A 27,476-nucleotide genomic window follows, 5' to 3' on the forward strand; every position below is an offset into this window, starting at 1 on the left:
ACCAAAACTGTCTTGTGAGGGGATCCTGTTGCCACTTCACATACAGGTTATGATTATGCAGGATATTTCAATTATAGTCGCACTTAGTAGTTTCTGAGCTGGATCTTGTGGCTGAAGTGGCAATCTGCTTTCAAATGCTTTGTAGTGGAGAGTGGATCCTGTTCATAGATTGCACGAGTACACTAAATTCTTGCAGAACACCAGCTGTTTCATTGCCTGTGGAGGGGGGCAGGGTGAAAGGGGGGGGGGCAAATGCCTTGACTTGTCTTTTCAATAATGCCAATGTATGCTTAAGTGGTTTCTAAGCTTGATGTACTGATGCCTGGATGTTTCAAGCAGCCTACCTGCAAAGTGGCCCAATGACCTCACCTCTGGAGCACTAATTCCTATTCAATCCTAGCTGTGGCCAGTCACTGCTGGCTGGCAGAGATCTGGCACAAATATCAACAGGTCTCATCTCTTGGGTTAAATTAGAGAGGATTGGATTAGATTAGATTAGATTCGGTTTTTGATCCATAGTTGCAAAAATGAGGAGATTCTGATATGTGTGGAAAACATGAGAAAGCTAAACATAAAAAGTAAAACATTTGAGTATGATACTCAGTTCCCTGATCATTTGTCAGAAGTGTGTCAGGATATGTGAATACAATACAGTAAACTGGAACTGGTAGTACTTACAGAATTAATACACTGTCAGAATGAAAGAATAGTTATGCACTTTTAATAAATTTGTCATATGCAAAATACCTAATCTTGACTGTTGTGACAGTATCTGGTCAAGTGCTGTTAAAACTTAAATATAACAGAAATTTTACATAAGCTGGTCTTACAGTCCCTGTTAAGAGATTCATGTATAGAGTAGGAGGAGATGTCTATCAGAGTTTTTCAAACTTCAGTTCTTCCAGTCATATCTAAAATATTTGAAAAACTTGCTGTTGCCCAAATCCAAAACTTCATTGCAAAATATTCTGTTATTCTAAACAGTCAGTTTGGTTCTTAACATGGAAAAAACACTATAGATGCAGTGGACAGTTTTAGAAAATAAGTACATCATTAGACAAGAGCAATAAGATGGCAGGAATTTTCTGTGACCTCACAAAGGTGTTTGATTCTGTAAATTATGCATTTCTTCTTTACAAACTTGAAAAGTATGGTATTAGTGGCAGTGCCCTGCAACAACTTAAATTGTACTTATCACACAGAAAGCAAAGAGTTTGCATCTCCTTCAATGTCTCAAACTATTTTTCTGACTGGAAAAAAAAATATCTCGGGGTATTCCGCAAGGCTGCATATTATTCCTAGACTTGTTTCTTTTCTATGTTAATGACTTACCAGTAGATATCACCTCCCTGTCAGTTATGTTTGTAGATGATACTTCTGTTTTAGTTGAAAATCAGGATTCAGAAAAAATTCCCAAATCTGTGAGGAGTACCCTCAGTACCTTATGAACTTGGTTTCATCTAAATCCATTGAATATAAGTGTATCTAAGACCCACATGATGCAATTCAAAACCAAACAGTCAAAATGTGAGTAGATTAAGATTGTTCACAACAACCAAGAAACCGAAGTTGACTCAGTCAAATTCATAAGTGACTTTAGGTCTTAATGTAGATAGTTCTTATCCCCAATATTGATACTATGTGTTGAGCTATAAGATGGCAGTAGAGACATATTATTTGCAAAAAATTTCATTAAGGAATAAACATACCGAGAAGCAGTGGTTGGAATACCCAATTTTTTTGGACAGATTTCTGCATGATGTTCTTACAGGTTTCTACATGATGTTCTTGAATTTACACCACAAATGAGTCTTATTGCATGCTTTTGCACACTAAAAACTTTTGCTTGGTTAGACAAGTTTCCCAAAATATAATCCATATGACATAATAAAATGAAAGTGAAGTATGCAATTTTTTTGGATGTAATTCTACATTATTTATGTAATTTTGCACATTTTGTACACAACCATGGATCCTTGCTCCTTCCATCTGCAGCAATACAGAAAAGTATCCTTATCCCTAGCCACAACACAGTCCCACATACTGCTCCTGCATTGTTGTTTGACCCATGGAATCCCCCCAAATGGCCTTACCATCAAATCACCCATCTCTGGCTGCCATCTCTCCTTCCACAATGACATCCATCTGTTAAGATTCTGCCAATCCTTAGTCCTACAGAACCATATCAACCAAGCCCAAACCACCTTACAATACCTTCTCTCCATCTGTAAAATTCTCCTGCTATGCAATCCCAAATTCCTGAGAGCCGTAACACTCACTGAAACTCTTACCCTCCAGGAACTAGAGCAACAAGCACAATGCCACCTCGAAACAATCTCCACTCTTCTCACTTCCTACTCCTGCTTTGAAATACCACTGTACACTGGCTCTTCAACCACTTCCAAACTTCCCCCATGTCCCCTCATAGCTGACAAACCTTGTCTTGCAGACCTACTACATTTACCCCACCCTCTAAAACTCCCTCCCACCACCACTCAGAATCCAGAACCTAAACAGACCGGAAACACTGTCACGAACTTTTCCAACAGAGGTCTTAATCCTACTGAAATATCAGTCATTTCCAAAGGCCTCACTTTTTGCCCTACTCTCAAATTCAATCATGTAGGATGTGTTAAAGCCCACCTCTTCTTCTCCCAGTCCCTACCAATCATACTCAATGGAAAACCAATGTTGAACCCTGCCTAACTCAGTTCACTCCTCCATCCAACTGTGATCAACCCCCACTGCCCCTAATCACCCTCTGTTCACTTTCCAGAATTTCTTAACCTCAAACCTTGCCTCGCCATCACTCCCCAAATCTCTCAACATTCAAGCTAACCTTACACCCACAGAAAGAACAGCAGTCCACCATCTAAAAACTTATTTCAACCTTATTATTCTACTTGCTGACAAAGGCTCCACCGCAAGGATTACTTGGCAGAAGAACTCTACCAGATGTCAGATATTGCCACAGTGGCCCCATTCCAGAAATCCAGCAGGATCTCCAGTTTCTCCTCAAATCCTTAGGCTCATCACAGAACCTATCCCCAGAGTCCATTTCTCTGCTCACCCCTACCACTCCCCTCACTCGTACCTTCTACATGCTTCTGAAAGTCCATAAACCCAAATATCCAGGATGCCCCATTGTAAACAGTTACTGTGCCCTCACTGAAACAATTTCTGCTCCTGTAGACCAACACCTTCAGCCTATTACCCGGAACGTACCCTCCTATGTAAAATATACCAACCATTTCCTCTGCCAACTCTCCAAAGTTCCTGTCCCTTTACCACATGGTCACTATAGATCCCTCCTCTCTTTACACTAATATCTAATGCCCATGGCCATACCACTGTTGAGCACTACCTTTCCCAGTGCTCGATGGATTCCAAACCAACCACCCCCTTCCTAGTTGCTGTGACCAACTATATCCTTACCCAGATTTCTCATTTGAAGACATTACCCACAAACAAATCTGGAGTAAGGCTATGGACACCTGCATGGCACCATTCTATGCTAACCTATTCATGGGCCATCTAGAGGAATCTTTCCCAAACACCCAGAACCTTAAACCCCTCACCTGGTTCAGATTCATTGTGACATCTTTGCAATCTGGATTGAGGGCGATCACACACTATCCTCATTCCTCCAGAACCTCAACAGCTTCTCCCCCATTTGCTTCACCTGGTCCTACTCAACCCCAATGAACCACCTTCATAGATGTTGACCTCCATTCTTAGATGGCTAAGTCAGTACCGCTGTCCATATCAAACCTACTAACCCCATGCAATACCTCCACTTCCACAGGTACCACCTGTTCTATACCAAGAAGTCCTCCTTTCTATACAACCTAGCCACCTGTGGTTGTCACATCTGCAGTGACAAGCGGTCCCTCTCAAAATATATCAAGGGTCTCACTGAGGCCTTCACAGACTGTAATAATCCTCCCAACCATGTACGAAAACAAATCTCCCACGCCTTATCTTTCCAGTCTCCCACAACCCCCAAAGTCTCACTGTCCAAGCACAGAGGAGCAGTCCCCTCATAACTCAGTACCACCCACGATTGGAGCAACTGAATTACATTCTTCACCAGGGTTTTGACTACCTCTCATCATGTCCTGTCCTGCCTACTATCCTTCCCACCCCTCCCACAGTGGTATTCTGCTGTCCACCAAACCTACACAATATTTCATCCATCCCTACACAACCTCTGCCCCCAACCCCTTACCCCATGGCTCATATTCCTGTAACAGACCATGATGCAAGATCTGTCCCATACATCCTCCCACCACTATCTACTCCAGTCTGGCCACAAACATCTCATCTACCCCTAAAAGGCAGGGCTACCTGTGAAACCAGTCATGTAATCAACAAGCTAAGCTGCAACCACTGTGCTGCATTCTATGTGGGCATGACAACCAACGAGCTGTCTGTCCACATGAATGGCCACTGTCAAGCTGTGGCCAGGAAATAAGTGTACCACCCTGTTGCTGAGCACACTGCCCAACATGACCTCCTTCATTTCAGTGACTGCTTCACAGCCTGTGCCATATGGACCCTTCTCACCAACACCAGCTTTTCTGAATTACGCAGGTGGGAGCTCTCCCTGGAATATATCCTGCGCTCTCATAACCCTCCTGGTCTCAAGCTCGTTAGTCTTCTTCTCACCCATCCAGAATATTGTTACCCAACTGAATTTATTATAAAGTTGTAATCCCAGAAATTTTACACTGTCAACCTCTTCTATCTGCATGTCGTCATATGGTACATACATGCTGGAAGGAAATCTCTTACAGGTTCTGAACTGCATATAGTGGGTCTTTCCAAAGTTTAAAGACAGTGACTCAGCTTTTAGCCATTTATTAATGTCAGATAAAGTTTGATAAGCAGCCATATTGCAATGTTCATATCTTCCGCAAACAAAACAAACTTAGCATCTGTCAATGTAACAGGCGTGAGGTCATTAATGTACACAAGAAAAAGTGTGGACTCAAGATGGAACTTTGAGGAATAGTAAGTGTAATTAATTCCCAATTTGATGAAGACTAATTGTGTACTAGACAGGTATTTCATGACAACACCTTGTGTTTTCTGTTAGTTAGATAAGACTCAAACCCTTTTGCAGCACTGCCAATGGCACTGTAATGTTCTAATTTATGTAATAGAATGCTGTGATTCATATAGTCAAAAAGGCTTTTGTCAGCTAACTTAAAATGCCAGTAACCTCTGGTTTGTTATCTATTGAATTAAGTGCATATACTCACTGTACACGTAAATAGCCTTCTCTATATTAGTACCCTTAAGGAACCCAAACTGTGTCTTGGACTTACTGGCCTACCTTCCACAACACAGCTCACTTCTGCTCTCTGTTCCAGATGCTGAGGCCTCAAGCAGTTCAGTTACAGACAATAACATATCAGTGAGTTGAAGGGTATTTCATTATGGCAATTCTGTGCCAGGCAGACATCCTAATCCATGAACACCCAACCATTACCGAAATTGATCAGAGGCTCATCCAAAGCTCATAACCTTGCTTGATGGCATTTGAGAGATCTTAAAGAGAATTGAAATCACTTGACATGAAGGCCACACAAGTGCATTATTCCTCGAATCATTTTAACACAGTATGGGAGTGATGTGCTCTGATACTAAGGCTACAGGCCATTTTCAAGGTGCTGCAGACAAACAAATGGATCCACATGACCAGACAATGGGTTCCTTCACCAGTATCCTCAGGGGGCTCAGCATTTAGTTGCTCGGTACGGGCTTGTCAACCCCGGGGTCCCTGAGCTGGGGACTCGGAAGCGCCACCAATCCTCAATACCATAAGCTCTGAGCATGCTTAAACAACCACCGTAAGGCGGGGCAGTGGAATGTTGGACGGTACAGAGCCCGGGGATCATGGCTTAACTGCCTGGTTCGTGAGGATGGTATAAACCTCTAAATAAAAAAAAAAAAAAAAAAAAAAAAAAAAAAAAAAAAAAAAAAAAAAAAAAAAAAAACTCAATCTCAAGGTGTGCTGCGCGCTGAAGAGACTCGTGGCTGTAGAGGTAGAACAGTTGCTAGGAGGAGACCTCTGGGGAGCCTTAGGGGAGTATTAGGCTTATCCAGGCAAGTGGGGCTCTGTCTGGGTGGACATTCCTTCCCCTAGCTGCGCGTGGGACCACCATAAAATGAAATATGAATAGTGTGCAAGCACGAGTCTCTAAGAAAGAAAAGTTCAATGCTTTACAGTATGACCCCCCACCGCCCGATTGTTCCCTTCCCTGTCCACACCAGGAGAGGAACAGTGGTCTAAATTACCTGGTGAGACGTATTCTCCTCAATTTCTGGTTTGCATTCAAACAGATTGGAACTCATTTCTGACCACAAAGCCTCAGTTTTTTGTGGAAAATTTAGAGGACAAGTTCAGAGAAGCTGAAGGCCTATATAAAATGAGGTCTGGAGCAGTCCTCATACAGACAGCATCCCCAGCACAGTCACGGTCATTGGTTGCTTGTGACAAGCTTGGTGATGTTGCAGTCTCCATTACGCCTCATAAGAGCCTCAATATGGTTCAGGGACTTATTTTTCATCATGACCTGTTGTTGCAGTTTCATGGAAATCTGGGACGCTGCAGTGTCCACTTTGTACAATGTGTCTTCAAGGGACCAAAAGATAGAAGGGTCGCCACCAGCACCTTCATGTTGGCTTTCCATGGAGACACCGTGCCCGAGAAGGTCAAGGTGATGAAATATCGATGTGTTGTTAAGCCTTACGTCCCTCCTCCCATGCGCTGCTTTAAGTGCTGGAGGTTTGGGCATATGTCATCAAGATGTGATGCCAATCCTACCTGTTGGGATTGTGGACGGGCCTCCCACCCCAACATCCCGTGTTTTCCGCCCCTCTTTGTGTCAATGGTGGACAGAAACATTCACCTTGCTTGTCAGACTGCGCAGTTTATCAAAAAGAACGGAAGATTATGGAGTATAAGACCGTGGACAGGCTCACTTACACAGAGGCTAAACAAAAGTACGAGCGACTTCACCCTGTGCGCATTTCATTGAAGTTTGCTGCAGCAGCTTTGATGTCGCTGTCCCTGACAAGGCCCCAAGTTCAGTCGCTTTTTGTGGGCCCTCCAGTCCAGCCGTTTATTCCTGCCCCCCCCTCCAGGTAGTTGGGGAACACGCTCTTCCGTTGCTCCCCTGTTATCAACATCGGGAGTAACAACACCTCTTTCTTTGGGGACTTCAATCCCCACCTCTGCACTGTCAAGTGCCCACCTCCTCCGACTCCCCTCATGCGGAAGGGATCACTTGGTACCCTCCCTTCCATGGTTACTGCCCCTCCAGATGTCAGCCAGTGGCAGAAAAAGTCACCACCTGAGGGCCATAGGGCATCCAGGTCTTCCTCGGTCCATGAGACTGGGTCGGAAAAGCCCATCGAGCCTGATAAACCGAGGGACAAATGGGACCCTACCAAAAAGAAGAAAAAGCAAAAGGAGAAGGACATAGAGACAGAAAAGGAGTTCACCACTTCACCTGAAGATGATGTGGAGCATCTAGCGTCCCCTCAGGAGCTAGATGTTGCTCGACCCACAGCTCCTATGATCATTCTACTTCGCAATCAGTGTCGGCGAGCGCTTTTAATACATAATCTATCTCCACTCACTCCTCCCCCCCCCTCCCCCCCCCGGTTCTTTCATGTCTTCACAGTTGGATACCATTGTCCTGCAATGGAATTGCCGTGTTTTTTTCCACCACCTTGCTGAGTTGAAACAGCTTTTGTGCCACTTCCCTACCACTTGTCTGGCCCCTACAGGAAACCTGGTTTCCTGTTGGGCAGACCCCCTCCCTCTGTGGTTACTGGGGTTACTATAAGAACCATGTAGAATATGACAGGGTGTCTGGCGGTGTCTGTGTTTATGTTCTTGCCACTGTTCCTAGTGCCCCAGTGCCGCTTCACACGGCTCTCGAGGCTGTAGCTTTCAGAATCTGGGCAGGAATGGTGCTTACCATCTGTTCCCTCTACCTTCCCCCGGATGAAGTTGTCTCACTTGCTGACCTAGCTGCCTTGTTCGCCCAGCTCCCCCTGCCATTCCTCCTTTTGGGGGACTTTAATACCCACCACCCTTTATGGGGTAGGGCCAGGGTAGGAACGTTGAGGCTCTCTTGGCACAGCAGGACATTTGCCTCCTTAACACTGGTGCTCCCACATATTTTAACTTGACTCACAGCACATGCTCAGCCATTGACCTCTCTCTTAAAAGCCCAGGTCTTCTTCCATACCTCAGTTGGAGGGTCCATGACGACCTCTGTGGTAGCGATCACTTTCCTATCCTGGTTTCTCTTTTTCAATCCCAACCCTCTGACCAGCTGACACAATGATCTCTTCGAGGAGCTGATTGGGCAGCCTACACCTCGGCTACTATGGCCATTGCTCCACTTCCTGGTGATATTGATTTGGTCATGGGCGAGGTCACTATGGCTATTGTTTCTGCTGCCGAGGCAACTGTCCCCTGTTCATCAAGTACCCTAATGCATATGTCAGGCCTTAGTGGACACAAGAGATTGCAGAAGCTATCCAGGACCGCCGGCGAGCCCTGCAACGACACCGGCGTCATCCTGCCCTAGAGAATCTGGTTGCCTTTAAGAGGCTGTGGGCCCAGGCTCCACAGTTAATCCGGCAGAGCACACAGGATTTCTGGGAATGATATTATGCCACCTTAGGGTCTCGCACCTCCCTATCTCAGGTGTGGTCATGGGTTCGGCGCATTTTTGGCGTTCGCCCTCATGCGTCTGTCCCTTGCCTTTCTCTTCGGGGTACACTTTGTACTGACCCAATCGCCATTGCCGAACAGCTGGCAGAGTACTTCACTCGTATTTCCACGACAGCAGGCTACAGTGCAGAATTCCGCGGCATTAAAGAGCAGGCCGAGCGTACACAGTTGTCATTTAGTTTATGGGAGATCCAAAGTACCCTTACAGCTTGCCCCAATACTTCTCCAGGTCCAGACCGAATTCACAACCAGTTTCTTTGCCATCTCTCAGCGCACTGTCAGGGTGAATTACTCGCCCTGTTTAGCCACATCTGGATGGAGGGCATTTTCCTAACTCGTTGGCAGGACAGCTTTACCATCCTGGTGCTGAAACCTGGTGCAGATCCGCTGGTGGTTGATAGCTATTGCCCTATCAGCCTTATCAGTGTTATTTGCAAACTGCTGGAATGGATGGTGAGTCGGTGGCTCATGTGGATCCTCGAAGCTCGGGGCCTCCTCGTCCAGAAACAGGGAGGCTTCCGTCAGGGCCGCTCAGCAATCGACAATTTATTCTCGCTAGCGTCGGCTATTCGTACAGCTTTTACTCAGCAAGAACATCTAGTTGCTGTTTTTCTGATCTTCGGAAGATGTACGATACCACCTGGCGTCGTCATATCCTTGCTACGCTGCACGAATGGGGCTTACGTGGTCCACTTCAGATTTTTATACAGAATTTCCTCTCCATTCGCTCCTTTCAGGTTCAAGTTGGCACATATTTTAGCTCCGCTCATATTCAAGAGAACAGTGTCCTGCAGGGCTTGGTTCTAGTGTTCCCCTCCTTTTGGTGGCGATTAATGGTCTTGTGGCAGCGCTGGGCTCATCAGTCTGTTCCTCTCTATATGCTGATGACTTTTGTCTTTATTACAGTTCCCCAAGCATCAGTGTTGCTGAACGGCGGCTGCAGGGAGCTATCCGTAAGGCACATTTTTGGGCATCCAACCATGGTTTTTTGGTTCTCAGCCTCCAAGATCTGAGTGATGCATTTCTGTCATCATTGCACAGTCCATTTCCATCCAGAGCTCTACCTTGCCAATGAACTCCTTTGTATTGAGGAGATGCATCGCTTCCTTGGCATGCTGTTTGATGCTCAGCTCACTTGGATACCTCATCTTCGCGAGCTTAAACAGCAGTGCTGGTGGCACCTCAACACCCTTCGCTGATTCAGCCACACCGTTTGGAGGGCTGCACGAACAACCCTCCTACAGCTCTATAAGGCATTAGTCTAGTCCTGTCTCAACTATGGAAGTGTGGTGTATTACTCAGCAGCACCTTCAACCTTGCAGATCCTTGACCCAATTCTCCATTGTGGTGTCAGACTGGCGACAGGTGCCTTCCACACTAGTCTGGTGACTAGCCTTCTTGTAGAAGCTGGAATCCCTCCCCTACGATTCTGCTGACAGCAGTTGCTTGTGTCATACATCGCCTGACCACCCAAACCAGAGGCTCCTTTTTCCATCTTTTGCACTCCCCTCCACACGATGGTGGCCTAGGTCGGGTCTCCCGATCGCAGTCCACGTTCATTCCCTTCTCTCGTCACTCAAGTCATTTCCCCTTCCTCCATCCTTCCGCCCCTCTTCTTCTACCCCTCCTTGGTCCCTCCCTCACTTGCGGCTTTGCTTGGATTTGTCCTGTGACTCCCAAGTTCTCCGTTCCACCTGCCAGTCTTCAACCATTCTTGGTTCCTCTTGCTTCATTTCGCAATGCAGATGTAGTCTACACTGATGGTTCTGTGGTTGATGGACACACTGGGTTTGTTTTCATCCATGGTGACTATGTTGAGCAGCATTCCCTGCCTTGTGGGAGCAGTGTTTTCACTGTGGAGCTCATTGCTCTTTATCGTGCACTCGCTCACCTTTCCTCCTGGCCTGGGGAGTCATTAGTCATATGCAGTGAGTCCCTGAGTGGATTGCAAGCACTCGACCAGTGTTTTTCTTGGGACCCTTTGGTGTGCAGTGTTCAAGATGCTGTTTTTGCTCTCGCCGAGTGTAGTCATTAAGCGATGTTTGTGTGGACCCCGGGCCACATCAGCATTCCAGGAAACAAACATGTCGATCGGTTGGCCAAGCAGGCCACAACTTTGCCACCCCTGGAGCTTGGTCTCATGGAAAGAGACCTCCGGTCAGGCCTACATCGCAAGGTCCATGATACCTGGAGCTCTGAATGGTCTGTCTTGAACACGCCAAATAAGCTCCACATGGTCAAGTTGTCCACAGCCGTATGGAACTCATCCTCGAGGGGCACGCGTAGGGACTCAGTTGTTCTCTGCCGTCTCCGAATTGGACATAGACGGTTGACCCACAGCTATCTCCTTCGTCGTGAGAACCTGTCCAAGTGTCGCTGTGATGCAGGGCTGACAGTGGTCCATCTTCTGGTGGACTGCTCCCTTTTAGCCCCCTTGTGGCAGTCCTTTAATTTATCAGCTGCACTTCCTTTAATTCTCGGTGACTCAGTTTTACGTTTTATCCATGCAGCTGGGTTTTATCACTCGTTCCAGTGTGGGTGCTCTAGCATGATTTCTCAGACTACACCCACTCCAGCGACTTTTAATTGGAGATTTGGATACCAAAATAGTGTCTTTTATGGTAACAAGCTGTGTTGGTACATCTATCATTGCTTTCCAGCTGGAGGTTCTTTGTTTGTAGTTGAGAGGTTGACCTTTTACCTGATCCATCAACCACTGTAGTCCGTTTTATTCTCGTTTACTATTTGCTCTGCTCCTTTAAAGTGCCCTCTACTTTGTGTTACTGTGGTGGTCATTTTAGTTCTGTACCCCTTGGTGTTCCCTCCCTCTGGGTACAGAGGTTACGCTTTTACTGTATAGGCCTTTTACAAGTATGTCTGTTTGGAACTGGGGACGATGTTTAGCCCCCATCAAATCCCAAAACCAACCAACCAGCACACAGTGAGTTGAGTTGGCACAGTAGTAGGAAATTGGGCTCATATTTTGGAGGGTGGTAGGTCAAAACGTATCCAGCCACAAAGATTTTGGGGTTTTCTACAATTTCTTTAAATTTTTTTAAGTGAATTAGACAGTGTTTCCTTCAAAAGCCATGACCAATTTCCTACCCTGTTCTTATCAAATCAGAACTTGTGATGCATTTCTAATGACCTTATCATCAAAGGGATACTAAACCTTAATCTTTTTGAGTTCTTTCATCACCCTCTTGTGAGAGACAATGACAAGCATTTCATTCATTGTAAACGTCTTGCATATATTTCCACCATCTGCCTCAATATTGTCCATTGAAAAGTGATACACAAAGTATTATGTGGCTTTCAAGTTACTCATACCCTACCATTGGCTTATACCAACATGTATCAGTCCAGGGGACCTTCCTACACGTGTCCTGATCCAGTGTCAGTGTTTCTGTGCATGTGCTAACTTGTAACCTGCAACATACAGACCCCCACACTTCATAGGATTCTTTCTATTCCTGCCTTCTACACTCTATTTATTTAATGCAGCTTCCAACAGAGTACCTTAATGTTAAGTATTAATTAGCAGATCCCCAACATTCTCTAATTAAGCAACATGTACTCAATTGAATAGATAAAGGGTCTAACCCTGCCATTTATTGGAAAAGTATGGAACCTTCTTTACTCCTTCAGGTGTAATGAGACAGCAGTAATGTGAAACACTCATCTCTGGGTTTATGACTGACAACAGAAATAAAGAATTAGACCATTTAAAAAATTACCTGATCTGGACTCTACTTTAATGTGACCCAGACAAGACACATGAATCACATTTCAAGGTTCTTGCATTATTGCAAGTATTCCAGATTTATAATAAGAGTTCTCAGTACACATTTTGCTCTCAAAGGTGGTGAGAAGGTTGCCATACACATTTCTGATGTCAAAATATTGTTAAATGTCTTGTGTTAATTTAGACACTGCTTATGAATTTTATGCAACAGAAATTAAGCTCAGTAGTCAAATCTTATTCTGTTATTGTTTTGGTTAAATAAATTTCACATCCTATGAACCTGTCTGTGTGTTACATCTGATGGTTTTCAGGATGTTGTGACTTGGGCATCACAGTTGGTGCTGGCACTCTACCACATTCACTCATTGAATGTCCTGCACCGTGACATCACATCCAGCAATATACTGCTCACTGCAAATCACAGGTGCCTCAAGATTGGTGACTTTGGCATTTCGAAGATTCTTGCCAGGTAGTCTGACAAGCTTCTTCCTAACCCACAACCTTTTTTACAAATCTGAGTACTGATACCAAAAAAGTTATCAGTTTCTTCCTTGAGATTTGTAATAATAGGAAGAAACTTAATTGTAAAACCTGTAAATTTTAGCAGAAAAATCTAGTTATATATACTTTTAATTCTTTCTTTCAGTAAATTCTATGAGCAATTGAATTAAAGACAGCTGCCAGAAATTTCATCTTGATGATTATGTCAGCAAATCATGGCATGGATTATAAGACACACTGAAGGGCAAGAGAGACTTGTCCTTATCCACAATGTTTCAGCCACTGTCTGCAAATCAATAAGATTGGTAGGTACTGGATCCAAGGCAGGATGGTTTGATGGAATCTGAGGAATGAGGTTTGGTGATCTGGGGTCATTCAACCACCCTCGTGTTCCTCAAGCCATTCTAAACCAATTTGGGAATGCTTGCATTATGGACTACGTTGCTGAAGATAAAGATGGCCTATAGGATTGTGTAAGTGAACAAAGAAAATATGAGGTAACTAAATTGTTCACTGATGGGAACCAAAGACAGACTGTTTGCATAGACTGAAATGATGTCTTTAATAATCTCCAAACAAAAATAGTGCCCAAGGGATGGCCTGTAGACAAGGGGTATGCATTGCTTCATGTGTTTCACAAAGTATTAATACCTTATTACCAGCGTTTTCCAACATTGCTCATAACTCCAATGTGAACTTTTCCATTCTTGGTACACCCTGCCGAGTGTACATCCCGTTCTGGTCATCTTTGTCTATTGCAACAGACATTAAGCAGAGTTGCACCTTTATCAAGGTGACGGTATGTCTGCTCATTGACCTAGATGAATTCAGTCGTTGCTGTAACCAAGGGCAACTTTCTGAATTCTATTTCTTAAATAAGGATGAAACCAGATAAGCACTCAGTAAATCCCTGGTAGGGGTCTGGTAGAAACTGGTAGAAACTGACTTGAGGTCAAAATCAGAATTATGACAGAGTATTAAAGAAAATTAAATTGACAGAGGCTTCCAATTCAATTCAGTTTAATTTATCATCATCCATTTTATCATATACATGATAAAGGAATTGTCATAGAGGGATACATTCCACGTGGGAAAAATATGTCTGAAAACAAAGATTCTGTAACTTACCAAACGAAAGCATTGGTACATTGATAGAAACAATAACAACAACACACACACACACACACACACACACACACACACACACACACACACACACACACACACACACACAAATTTCAAGTTTTCGCAACCCAAGGTCGCTTCATCAGAAAAGAGGGAAGGAGAGGGAAATACGAAAGGATGTGGGTTTTAAGGGAGAGGGTATGGAGTCATTCCAATATGTATTCACTCGCGAGCATGCGCGCGCACCCCACCCCCTCCCACACACACATACACACACATACACACACACACACACACACACACACACACACACTTATCCATCCGTACATACACAGACACAAGCAGACATATGTAAAGGCAAAGAGTTTGGGTAGAGATGTCAGCCGAGGCGGAAGTACAGAGTCGAAGATGTTATTGAATGGCAGGTGAGGTATGAGCGGCGGCAACTTGAAATTAGTGGAGGTTGAGGCCTGGTGGGTAATGGGATGAGAGGATATATTGAAGGGCAAGTTCCCATCTTCGGTGTTCTGATAGGTTGGTGTCAGTGGGAAGTATCCAGATAACCTGGATGGTGTAACACTTTGCCAAGATGTGCTGGCCGTGCACCAAGACATGTTTAGCCACTGGGTGATCCTCATTACCAACAAACACTGTCTGCCTGTGTCGTTCATGTGAATGGACAGTTTGTTGCTGGTTGTTTCCACATAGAAGGCTTCACAGTATAGGCAGGTCAGTTGCTAAATCACTTGGGTGCTGTCACACATGGCTCTGCCTCTGATCGTGTACAACTTCGGGTTAGAGGGCTGGAGTAGGTGGTGGTGGGAGGGTGCATGGGACAGGTTTTACACTGGGGGCAGTTACATGGGTAGGAGCCAAAGGGTAGGGAAGGTGGTTTTGGGATTTCATAGGGATGAACCAAGAGGTTACGAAGGTTAGGTGGATGGTGTAAAGACACTCTTGGTGGAGTGGGGAGGATTTCGTGAAGGATGTATCTCATTTCAGGGCAGGATTTGAGGAAGTCGAATCCCTGCTGGAGAGCCACATTCAGAGTCTGATCCAGTCCCGGAAAGTATCCTGTCACAAGTGGGGCACTTTTGGGATTCTTCTGTGGGAGGTTCTGGGTTTGGGGGGGGGATGAGGAAGTGGCTCTGGTTATTTGCTTCTGTACCAGGTTGGGAGGGTAGTTGCAACCTGTTTTCAGGTGTTGGTGTAAAGGTTTAGGTGGTTACCAAGCCCCCACAGAACGTCTCTCTGCCTACGTAGATCAACACCTTCAACGTATTACATGCAATCTTCCATCCTTCATCAAAGACACCAACCACTTTCCCAAATGCCTGGAATCCTTACCTAATCTGTTACCCCCGGAAACCATCCTTGTAACATTTTCTTAATTACACTTTGACATTTTCTAAATTACACTTTACATATTTTGTCTTATTTTTGCAAGCACGTTGAACAAAATGAAGGTTTATACAGAAAAATCAAAAGATGAGCACTATCTGTTTAGACAGCAAAGAAATTCATCAACATTACAGAAACATTGACCTAATAGTAGACTGTTTAATTCTGTTCTAACCATATGCAAGTTTTGATTACAAGTTTATATGCCAACTAGCTCTGCAGATGATGAAGAAATTGAAGAAATGTACGATGAAATAAAAGAAATTATTCAGATAGTGAAGGGAGACGAAAATTTAATAGTAATGGGTGACTGGAATTCGAGTGTAGGAAAACGGAGAGAAGGAAACATAGTAGGTGAATATGGATTGGGGCTAAGAAATGAAAGAGGAAGCCGCCTAGTAGAATTTTGCACAGAGCACAACTTAATCATAGCTAACACTTGGTTTAAGAATCATGAAAGAAGGTTGTATACGTGGAAGAACCCTGGAGATACTAAAAGGTATCAGATAGATTATATAATGGTAAGACAGAGATTTAGGAACCAGGTTTTAAGTTGTAAGACATTTCCAGGGGCAGATGTGGACTCTGACCACAATCTATTGGTTATGACCTGTAGATTAAAACTGAAGAAACTGCAAAAATGTGAGAAATTAAGGAGATGGGACCTGGATAAACTGAAAGAACCAGAGGTTGTACAGAGTTTCAGAGAGAGCATAAGGGAACAATTGACAGGAATAGGGGAAAGAAATACAGTAGAAGAAGAATGGGTAGCTCTGAGGGATGTAGTAGTGAAGGCAGCAGAGGATAAAGTAGGTACAAAGACGAGGGCTGCTAGAAATCCTTGGGTAACAGAAGAAATATTGAATTTAATTGATGAAAGGAGAAAATATAAAAATGCAGTAAATGAAGCAGGCAAAAAGGAATACAAACGTCTCAAAAATGAGATCGACAGGAAGTGCAAAATGGCTAAACAGGGATGGCTAGAGGACAAATGTAAGGATGTAGAAGCTTTTCTCACGAGGGGGAAGATAGATACTGCCTACAGGAAAATTAAAGAGACCTTTGGAGAGAAGAGAACCACGTGTATGAATATCAAGAGCTCAGATGGCAGCCCAGTTCTAAGCAAAGAAGGGAAGGCAGAAAGGTGGAAGGAGTATATAGAAGGCTTATACAAGGGCGATGTACTTGAGGACAATATTATGGAAATAGAAGAGGATGTAGATGAAGACGAAATGGGAGATACGATACTGCGTGAAGAGTTTGACAGAGCACTGAAAGACCTGAGTCGAAACAAGGCCCCCGGAGCAGACAACATTCCATTAGAACTACTGACGGCCTTGGGAGAGCCAGTCATGACAAAACTCTACCAGCTGGTGAGCAAGATGTATGAGACAGGCGAAATACCCTCAGACTTCAAGAAGAATATAATAATTCCAATCCCAAAGAAAGCAGGTGTTGACAGATGTGAAAATTACCGAACTATCAGTTTAATAAGCCACGGCTGCAAAATACTAACGCGAATTCTTTACAGACGAATGGAAAAACTGGTAGATGCAGACCTCGGGGAGGATCAGTTTGGATTCCGTCGAAATGTTGGAACACGTGAGGCAATACTGACCTTACGACTTATCTTAGAAGAAAGATTAAGAAAAGGCAAACCTACATTTCTAGCATTTGTAGACTTAGAGAAAGCTTTTGACAATGTTGACTGGAATACTCTTTTTCAAATTCTAAAGGTGGCAGGGGTAAAATACAGGGAGCGAAAGGCTATTTATAATTTGTACAGAAACCAGATGGCAGTAATAAGAGTCGAGGGGCATGAAAGGGAAGCAGTGGTTGGGAAAGGAGTGAGACAGGGTTGTAGCCTCTCCCCGATGTTATTCAATCTGTATATTGAGCAAGCAGTAAAGGAAACAAAAGAAAAATTTGGAGTAGGTATTTAAATTCATGGAGAGGAAGTAAAAACTTTGAGGTTCGCCGATGACATTGTAATTCCGTCAGAGACAGCAAAGGACTTGGAAGAGCAGTTGAACGGAATGGACAGTGTCTTGAAAGGAGGATATAAGATGAACATTAACAAAAGCAAAACGAGGATAATGGAATGTAGTCAAATTAAATCGGGTGATGCTGAGGGAATTAGATTAGGAAATGAGACACTTCAAGTAGTAAAGGAGTTTTGCTATTTAGGAAGTAAAATAACTGATGATGGTCGAAGTAGAGAGGATATAAAATGTAGACTGGCAATGGCAAGGAAAGCGTTTCTGAAGAAGAGAAATTTGTTAACATCGAATATAGATTTATGTATCAGGAAGTCGTTTCTGAAAGTATTTGTTTGGAGTGTAGCCATGTATGGAAGTGAAACATGGATGATAACTAGTTTGGACAAGAAGAGAATAGAAGCTTTCGAAATGTGGTGCTACAGAAGAATACTGAAGATAAGGTGGATAGATCACGTAACTAATGAGGAGGTATTGAATAGGATTGGGGAGAAGAGAAGTTTGTGGCACAACTTGACTAGAAGAAGGGATCAGTTGGTAGGACATGTTTTGAGGCATCAAGGGATCACAAATTTAGCATTGGAGGGCAGCGTGGAGGGTAAAAAACGTAGAGGGAGACCGAGAGATGAGTACACTAAGCAGATTCAGAAGGATGTAGGTTGCAGTAGTTACTGGGAGATGAAGCAGCTTGCACAGGATAGAGTAGCATGGAGAGCTGCATCAAACCAGTCTCAGGACTGAAGACAACAACAACAACAAGTGCAGTGTCTAGATTTTATTAAGTTTAATTGCATTCGATAGTGTAATAACTGTTTGGGGAAGTTAATATTTTAAGTTCTATGCTGCATTTTAAAAGAAAATAACGTTAAACTGTTACCGCTTAACAGCATGTGGACATGGTGTGGGAGTCTGTTCTCCTTATACTGTGTGTGGGTCCAAATAAAGCAGCACCCACTAAATCATTTTATGGATGAGACAGAGCTTGTTTTCAATAGGAAGGTGGTGGGAGGTGAGGGGGGGGGGGGGAGGGGGCGGCAAGTTGGTGGGGTGGGGTGGGGTGGGGTGGGGTCAGACATATTTGCATGAGCGTGTTAATCATATCTTGTGTAAGATTTGGAGGATTGCTTAACCACTAATATGGGAACAAACACATGAGCCAGAATTTCTTGGTGTATTTTAAAGGTGGTATTCAACTACACTTGTTGATTTCATTTGATAAAAAAGAATTTTAATCTACTACATTGGAAAGAAATGATGTTGGTTTGTCTATAAAGTGGAGGGCATTGCTTAGTTAAGTAGTAATATAAAGGCCACTTACTTACACCTCAGTACACACACTCTGGCTGCTATACGTGTTGTAAACACAGAACTCAGTTTCCTTCTGCCCAAGCACCAGTGAAGTCATATGGTGACACATGTGCTACTGCCATGAGTTTGTTGTGTTAAAACTCACTCAAATGGTGTGGTGGTTATAAAGGATTATTTATATAAGATAACATGATGTTTTACTTATTGTTTTATACAAATAAAGTCTGATTGTGTAATTTTCTTGTAGTTTAGTACTGAAGCTGGCTATTTATAGCTGAAATCTGAATATGCAAGAATAAGAAAAAAACTAATGAAATATTTCCTGCTGTGTTCCTATTCTTCCTTAATGTAGGAGTCCTTAGACTAATGTATTAGGGCCAATAATATTTTGATACAATTCAATCATTTTTCTCATAGTATCAGTCATGGAGCAAAAATTCTATTTGCTGACAACAGCAATACTATAGACGCTGAGAAATCAAGAGGACTCCTTGCAGGAAAAGCAAATGAAACCCTCAGAGTTTGCAGTTGGTCAATATATGACAAAGTAACATTGAACATAAATGAAACAAATGCCATGAATTTCATTTTGTACAGGAAAATGAAACTGTTAAAGTAAATATAGATTTGTTCCTGTCTCATTTGAAAAATATGATGCATCACTAACTCTAAGCATTTTTCCAGAGAGGTGAAATATGCCATTGTCAAACCTCTCTTTAAGACAGATAATGAGAGAGATGTCAATTACTACTGGCCTGTTTCACTGCTGACATCATTTTCCATCAGTTTTAGTAAGTGATATGTTCCAGAATAGTACCTCATTGAGCAACAATAATGTTCTTTGCAAATCGCAGTTTGTAATCTTACCCTCCCACACTCACTGCTAAAATTCTGTCTTTGCACAAATTTTGAAAACTTCGAGAGGCATAAGATAAACAAAAGAATAACTTTTTACTTAAGTTACTTGTTGTTGTTGATGACTCAAAGTCTTGTCTAGGGGTAAATTCTTGCAACAGAAATTTTGATTTTGTATGTTATTGACGACTAAACAACTGATGAAGATTTGCGTGTATTATTCTTGTATTTTATTCTTTGTCACATCTTTCAACATCATACTGTTTTTACGTTTTCCTCATTAAAAAAAAAAAAGGAAAAAAAAACACAATAATTACATTGTTGGTGACGAACTTAGAAAACGTCTCTTTCCATCATTCTGCGGTACTCCCAATATTCCAAAGACTTTACAGAGCAAAATAGTTTACAAAACAAAGTATGAATGATGACTAAAATATGATTATTTTATAAAATTAATTCCGAAATAAATTTAATAATTAGTGTCAGATTGTGCAATTAATAATAGGAATTTTGAAGTATGCCACAAATTTTGTAATTTCAATTATTTAAAAAAAAGAGTAATTGTAACCATCAGTGTATATTGACTATAACACAAATTTTTAAAAATATATTTTAGCCTGAAATATAATACATCATATACAATATCATATGAATTCTTTTAATGAAACAGCCGAGATAATTTTAACCTTTGTATGAATTTCTAGAATATGTAATGTTAGGAGGGTGAGTCATTATAAGTTGCTCTACTGAGAATGACATTTCCATGTTCACTCACCAAATTTTACAAGCATTAAATAATGAAATAGCAGTGGTTGGTATTTTCTGCAGCCTATCTAAGGCATTTGACGTATTCAGATCTGCACTTCCAGGGGTAGTACACCAATGATAAGTGTAACATATGGTGAGGAAATAATGCAGCGGAAACATAAAGATTCTTAGGTGTCCACATTAATGAGATTTTAAACTGGGAGCAGCACGTTTTGAAAATCCTAAAACTTAGTTCAGCCACATTTGCACTTAGAATCACTGAAAAATAAATATTGGGAGAGACAAATCAGCAATTTGATATATTTAACATATTTTCATTTAATAATGTCATATGGAATGATTTTTTTTAAAGAAAGTAAGTCTTCATTACACAAAAATGTGCCTTAAGAATATTATTTGGTGCTCACCCAAGATCATGTTGTAGACATTTCTATAAGGAGTTGGACATTCTGACCATTGATTCACAGTATATCTATTCTCTCAAGAAGTTTGTTGTAAATTACTCACTGCATTTCAAAAGGAACATTGAATTATAATATGAGAAGGAAAAATGACATTCACTACTACACATTAAGGTTGACCTAAGCACCAAAACGTGCTGCACAATGTTGGAACTAAAATTTCTGATAACTTACCAGTGACACAAAATGTGAGACAGCAGAGTAAAATTTGAAAACAAATTGGCAAAGTTTCTCCTTCTCAAATTCCATAGAAGACCATCTGTTATTGTAATGTATTAAAGGTGGTTGGTAGTTATTACTTACTCACATCTGTATATTTAAAGGAAAAAAAACTTAAAAATATTGAATGTGTAGTGACATTTAAGAATTAATTTATGATGTACATATGAAATAACTCATTTGACACCATTAGTAACCAACCAACCTCAGCTCTGTCCATGGTGATAGAAAAATAATCTAGACTGAAGTTACATTTTTCAAGAAATTATAAACATGAAATGGAAAACAGCATTTGTTACCAAGGAATAAAAATAACTTTTCCAAGGAGTTACTAAAACAAATTTATTTTAAAAGGCAGTTAAGAAGTACCTGTTAAGCAATAAATTCTATAAATTGAAGGATTACTTACACTCCTGGAAATGGAAAAAAGAACACATTGACACCGGTGTGTCAGACCCACCATACTTGCTCCGGACTCTGCGAGAGGGCTGTACGAGCAATGATCACACGCACGGCACAGCGGACACACCAGGAACCGCGGTGTTGGCTGTCGAATGGCGCTAGCTGTGCAGCATTTGTGCACCGCCGCCGTCAGTGTCAGCCAGTTTGCCGTGGCATACGGAGCTCCATCGCAGTCTTTAACACTGGTAGCATGCCGCGACAGCGTGGACGTGAACCGTATGTGCAGTTGACTGACTTTTAGCGAGGGCGTATAGTGGGCATGCGGGAGGCCGGGTGGACGTACCGCCGAATTGCTCAACACGTGGGGCATGAGGTCTCCACAGTACATCGATGTTGTCGCCAGTGGTCGGCGGAAGGTGCACGTGCCCGTCGACCTGAGACCGGACCGCAGCGACGCACGGATGCACGCCAAGACCGTAGGATCCTACGCAGTGCCGTAGGGGACCGCACCGCCACTTCCCAGCAAATCAGGGACACTGTTGCTCCTGGGGTATCGGCGAGGACCATTCGCAACCGCCTCCATGAAGCTGGGCTACGGTCCCGCACACCGTTAGGCCGTCTTCCGCTCACGCCCCAACATCGTGCAGCCCGCCTCCAGTGGTGTCGCGACAGGCGTGAATGGAGGGACGAATGGAGACGTGTCGTCTTCAGCGATGAGAGTCGCTTCTGCCTTGGTGCCAATGATGGTCATATGCGTGTTTGGCGCCGTGCAGGTGAGCGCCACAATCAGGACTACATATGACCGAGGCACACAGAGCCAACACCCGGCATCATGGTGTGGAGAGCGATCTCCTACACTGGCCGTACACCTCTGGTGATCGTCGAGGGGACACTGAATAGTGCACGGTACATCCAAACCGTCATCGAACCCATCGTTCTACCATTCCTAGACCGGCAAGGGAACTTGCTGTTCCAACAGGACAATACACGTCCGCATGTATCCCGTGCCACCCAACGTTCTCTAGAAGGTGTAAGTCAACTACCCTGGCCAGCAAGATCTCCGGATCTGTCCTCCATTGAGCTTGTTTGGGACTGGATGAAGCGTCGTCTCACGCGGTCTGCACGTCGAGCACGAACGCTGGTCCAGCTGAGGCGCCAGGTGGAAATGGCATGGCAAGCCGTTCCACAGGACTACATCCAGCATCTGTACGATCGTCTCCATGGGAGAATAGCAGCCTGCATTGCTGCGAAAGGTGGATATACACTGTACTAGTGCCGACATTGTGCATGCTCTGTTGCCTGTTGCCTGTGTCTATGTGCCTGTGGTTCTGTCAGTGTGATCATGTGATGTATCTGACCCCAGGAATGTGTCAATAAAGTTTCCCCTTCCTGGGACAATGAATTTACGGTGTTCTTATTTCAATTTCCAGGAGTGTATATAATACAGAGTGGAGTTTTAGTAAAAAATAATAAGACAAATAAAACATAATAGCAATAATAAAAAATAATAGCAATAATAAAAAAATGTTGTTGTTGTGGTCTTCAGTCCTGAGACTGGTTTGATGCAGCTCTCCATGCTACTCTACCCTGTGCAAGATTCTTCATCTCCCAGTACCTACTGCAACCCACATCCTTCTGAATCTGCTTAGTGTATTCATCTCTTGGTCTCCCTCTATGATTTTCACCTTCCACACTGCCCTCCAATACTAAATTGGTGATCCCTTGATGCCTCAGAACATGTCCTACCAACCGATCCCTTCTTCTGGTCAAGTTGTGCCACAAACTTCTCTTCTCCCCAATCCTATTCAATACCTCCTCATTAGTTATGTGATCTACCCATCTAATCTTCAGCATTCTTCTGTAGGACCCCATTTCGAAAGCTTCTGTTCTCTTCTTGTCCAAACTACTTATCGTCCATGTTTCACTTCCATACATGGCTACACTCCATACAAATACTTTCAGAAACGACTTCCTGACACTTAAATCTATACTCGATGTTAACAAACTTCTCTTCTTCAGAAACACTTTCTTTGCCATTGCCAGTCTACATTTTATATCCTCTCTTCTTCGACCATCATCAGTTATTTTGCTCTCCAAATAGCAAAACACCTTTACTACTTTAAGTGCTCTTTTCCCAATTAATTCGCTCAGCATCACCCGACTTAGTTTGACTACATTCCATTATCCTCGTTTTGGTTTCGTTAACGTTCATCTCATATCCTCCTTTCAAGACACTGTCCATTCTGTTCAACTGCTCTTCCAAGTCCTCTGACAGAATTACAATGTCATCGACGAACGTCAAAGTTTTTATTTCTTCTCCATGGATTTTAATACCTACTCTGAATTTTTGTTTTGTTTTCTTTACTGCTTGCTCAATATACAGATTGAATAATATCGGGGAGAGACTACAACCCTGTCTCACTCCCTTCCCAACCACTGCTTCCCTTTCATGCCCCTCAACTCTAATAACTGCCATCTGGTTTCTGTACAAATTGTAAATAGCCTTTCAAAAATGGCCTTTCGCGCCCTGTATTTTACCTTTGCCACCTCTAGAATTTGAAAGGGAGTATTCCAGTAAACATTGTCAAAAGCTTTCTCTAAGTCTACAAATGCTAGAAATGTAGGTTTGCCCTTCCTTAATCTAGCTTCTAAGATACGTCGTAGGGTCAGTATTGACTCGTGTTCCAACATTTCTACGGAATCCAAACTGATCTTCCTCGAGGTTGGCTTCTACTAGTTTTACCATTCATACGCGTTAGTATTTTGCAGCCGTGACTTATTAAGTTGATAGTTTGGTAATTTTCACATCTGTGAACTCCTGCTTTCTTTGGGATTGGAATTATTATATTCTTCTTGAAGTCTGAGGGTATTTCACCTGCCTCATACATCTTGCTCACCAGATGGTAGAGTTTTGTCAGAACTGGCTCTCCCAAGGCCATCAGTAGTTCCAATGGAATGTTGTCTACTCCGGGAGCCTTGTTTCGACTCAGGTCTTTCAGTGCTCTGTCAAACTCTTCACGCAGTATTGTATCTCCCATTTCATCTTCATCGACATCCTCTTCCATTTCCATAATATTCTCCTCAAGTACATCGCCCTTGTATAGACCCCCTATATACTCCTTCCACCTTTCTGCTTTCCCTTCTTTGCTTAGAACTGGGTTTCCATCTGAGCTCTTGATGTTCATACAAGTGGCTCTCTTATCTCCAAAGGTCTCTTTAATTTTCCTGTAGGCAGTATCTATCTTACCCCTCGTGAGAAAAGCTTCTACATCCTTAAATTTATCCTCTAGCCTTCCCTGCTTAGCCATTTTGCATTTCCTGTCGATCTCATTTTTGAGACGTTTTTATTCCTTTTTGCCTGGTTCATTTATTGAATTTTTATATTTTCTCCTTTCATCAATTAAATTCAATATTTCTTCTGTTACCCAAGGATTTCTACTAGCCCTCGTCTTTTTACCTGCTTGATCTTCTGCTGCCTTCACTACTTCATCCCTCAAAGCTACCCATTCTCCTTCTACTGTATTTCTTTCCCCCATTCCTGTCAATTGTTCCCTTATGCTCTCCCTGAAACCCTGTACAACTTCTGGTTAGTCAGTTTATCCAGGTCTCATCTCCTTAAGTTCCCACCTTTATGCAGTTTCTTCAGTTTTAACCTACAGTTCATAATCAACAGATTGTGGTCAGAGTCCACATCTGCCCATGAGAATGTCTTACAATTTAAAACCTGGTTCCTAAATCTCTGTCTTACCATTATATAATCTATCTGAAACCTGTCAGTATCTCCAGGCTTCTTTCATGTATACAGCCTTCTTTTATGATTCTTGAACCAAGTGTTAGCTATGATTAAGTTGTGCTCTGTGCAAAATTCTACCAGGCGGCTTCCTCTTTCATTTCTTAGCCCCAATCCATATTCACCTACTACGTTATCTTCTCTCCCTTTTCCTACAACCGAATTCCAGTTACCCTTGACTATTAAATTTTCGTCATCCTTCACTATCTGAATAAGTTCTTTTATTTTATCATACATTTCTTCAATTTCTTCGTCATCTGCAGAGCTAGTTGGCATATAAACTTGTATTACTGTAGTAGGTGTGAGCTTCGTATCTATCTTGGCCACAATAATGTGTTCACTATGCTGTTTGTAGTAGCTTACCTGCATTCCTATTTTCCTATTCATTATTAAACCTACTCCAACATTACCCTTATTTGATTTTGTGTTTATAACCCTGTACTCGCCTGACCAAAAGTCTTGTTCCTCCTGCCACCAAACTTCACCAATTCCCAATATATCCAACTTTAACCTATCCATTTCCCTTTTTAAATTTTCTAACCTACCTGCTCGATTAAGGGATCTGACATTCCACGCTCCGATCCATAGAATGCCAGTTTTCTTTCTCCTGATAACGATGGCCTCCTGACTAGTCCCCGCCCGAAGATTCGAATGGGGGACTATTTTACCTCCAGAATATTTTACCCAAGAGGACGCCATCATCATTTAATCATACAGTAAAGCTGCATGCCCTCGGGAAAATTACGGCTGTAGTTTCCCCTTGCTTTCAGCCGTTCGCAGTACCAGCACAGCAAGGCCGTTTTGGTTATTGTTAAAAGATCAGATCAGTAAATCATCCAGACTGTTGCCCTTGCAACTACTGAAAAGGCTGCTGCCCTTCTTCAGGAACCACACGTTTGTCTGGACTCTCAATGGATACCCCCCCGTTGTGGTTGCACCTACGGTACGGCTATCTGTATCGCTGAGGCAAGCAAGCCTCCCCACCAATGGCAAGGTCCATGGTTCATGGGGGAGGAATAAAAAATAATAGCAATACTAAAACCTCTATCATTTTCACATTCCCTCCCAGGTGACACCACCTTATTATAGGCACCTTCAGTGCCATGTTGGAGGTTTGCGTGCTCAGATGAAGCCAAGAGCTGTGCCAGTGGTGGCATAGCTACTCGCGGGGTCTTATTGGAGGAGACAGATGAAGTGTGTCCTAAAACATAGTGCAGGGGGGGAGGGCTCTATAGGTGTAGGGAAGCCAACCCTCCGAGGGGAGTGAACCCTAAAAAAATCCACGTCCTCCAAGATGGGGGTTGGGCATGAGGCTAAAAACCCCACCCCGAAAAAGACCTTGTTACGTAACTGAAGGACAAAGAAAGCCAGATAGATGTAATGGATAAATGACACACAAATTGGTATTTAGCAACAGGGAATGAGAGAACAGTGAACAAGCCTGGAGGAGTACAGAACCTGAAAAAGGAAATGGAGAAATATAATGTGGCGATTGTGGCAGTACAAGAAGTGAAATGGAAAGGAAGTGGAATATTAGAATCTGCAACACACAGTTTTATAGCAGTGGAAACAGAGGATATAGAGGAACAGGTTTTCTGGTTGATAATGCACAAAAGGCAGCGACATTGAACTTTAAGCCTGTTAGTGAAAGAATCTGCATACTACGAATGAAAGCTCATTTCTTCAATATATCCTTCATAGGTACATATGCACCAGCAGAAGATGCAGAGTTGGTGGAAAAAGATGTATTCTTTGAGCAACTGGATCAGGAAATAGCAATTGCATGATTATAAGGTGGATATGGGGGACTTAAATGATAAAGTAGGAAAAGAAATCGCATACAGGGAAACAGCTGGTACGGAGAGTGTGCATGAAGATTAGATTAGATTTACTTTCATTCCAATCGATCTGTAGTGAGGAGGTCCTCCAGGATGTAGACCATGTCAGAAAAACAATAACACTTGACAAATATTTACAACTGAAAAAAATATGTTAATGTACCTTCCACAGGTCGCAAGTGGAATAAACTTTTTTTTTTTTTTCTAGTGAACACTATATGAAAGAATCATTTTACAAAAACTAATGCACTGAATTTAAAATAAAAAAGTCTTAAATTTTTTTTATTGATAAGGTAATAAACATGTAA

General features: G+C 42.7%; 1 protein-coding gene across 2 annotated transcripts in view; it reads left to right on the forward strand.

Annotated features, from left to right (window-relative positions):
* LOC126352375 (serine/threonine-protein kinase Nek8-like) overlaps positions 1-27,476 on the forward strand; it is a 125,144-nt gene that overhangs the window by 70,021 nt on the left and 27,647 nt on the right. For both annotated transcript variants that reach the window (XM_050002682.1, XM_050002683.1), the window contains exon 4: positions 12,815-12,972. In XM_050002682.1, the coding sequence (XP_049858639.1) occupies positions 12,815-12,972 (158 nt within the window). The remainder of the gene's footprint in view (positions 1-12,814; positions 12,973-27,476) is intronic.

Source organism: Schistocerca gregaria, chromosome 1 (genome assembly GCF_023897955.1).
Source record: "Schistocerca gregaria isolate iqSchGreg1 chromosome 1, iqSchGreg1.2, whole genome shotgun sequence".
Taxonomy (NCBI): Eukaryota; Metazoa; Arthropoda; class Insecta; order Orthoptera; family Acrididae; genus Schistocerca; species Schistocerca gregaria.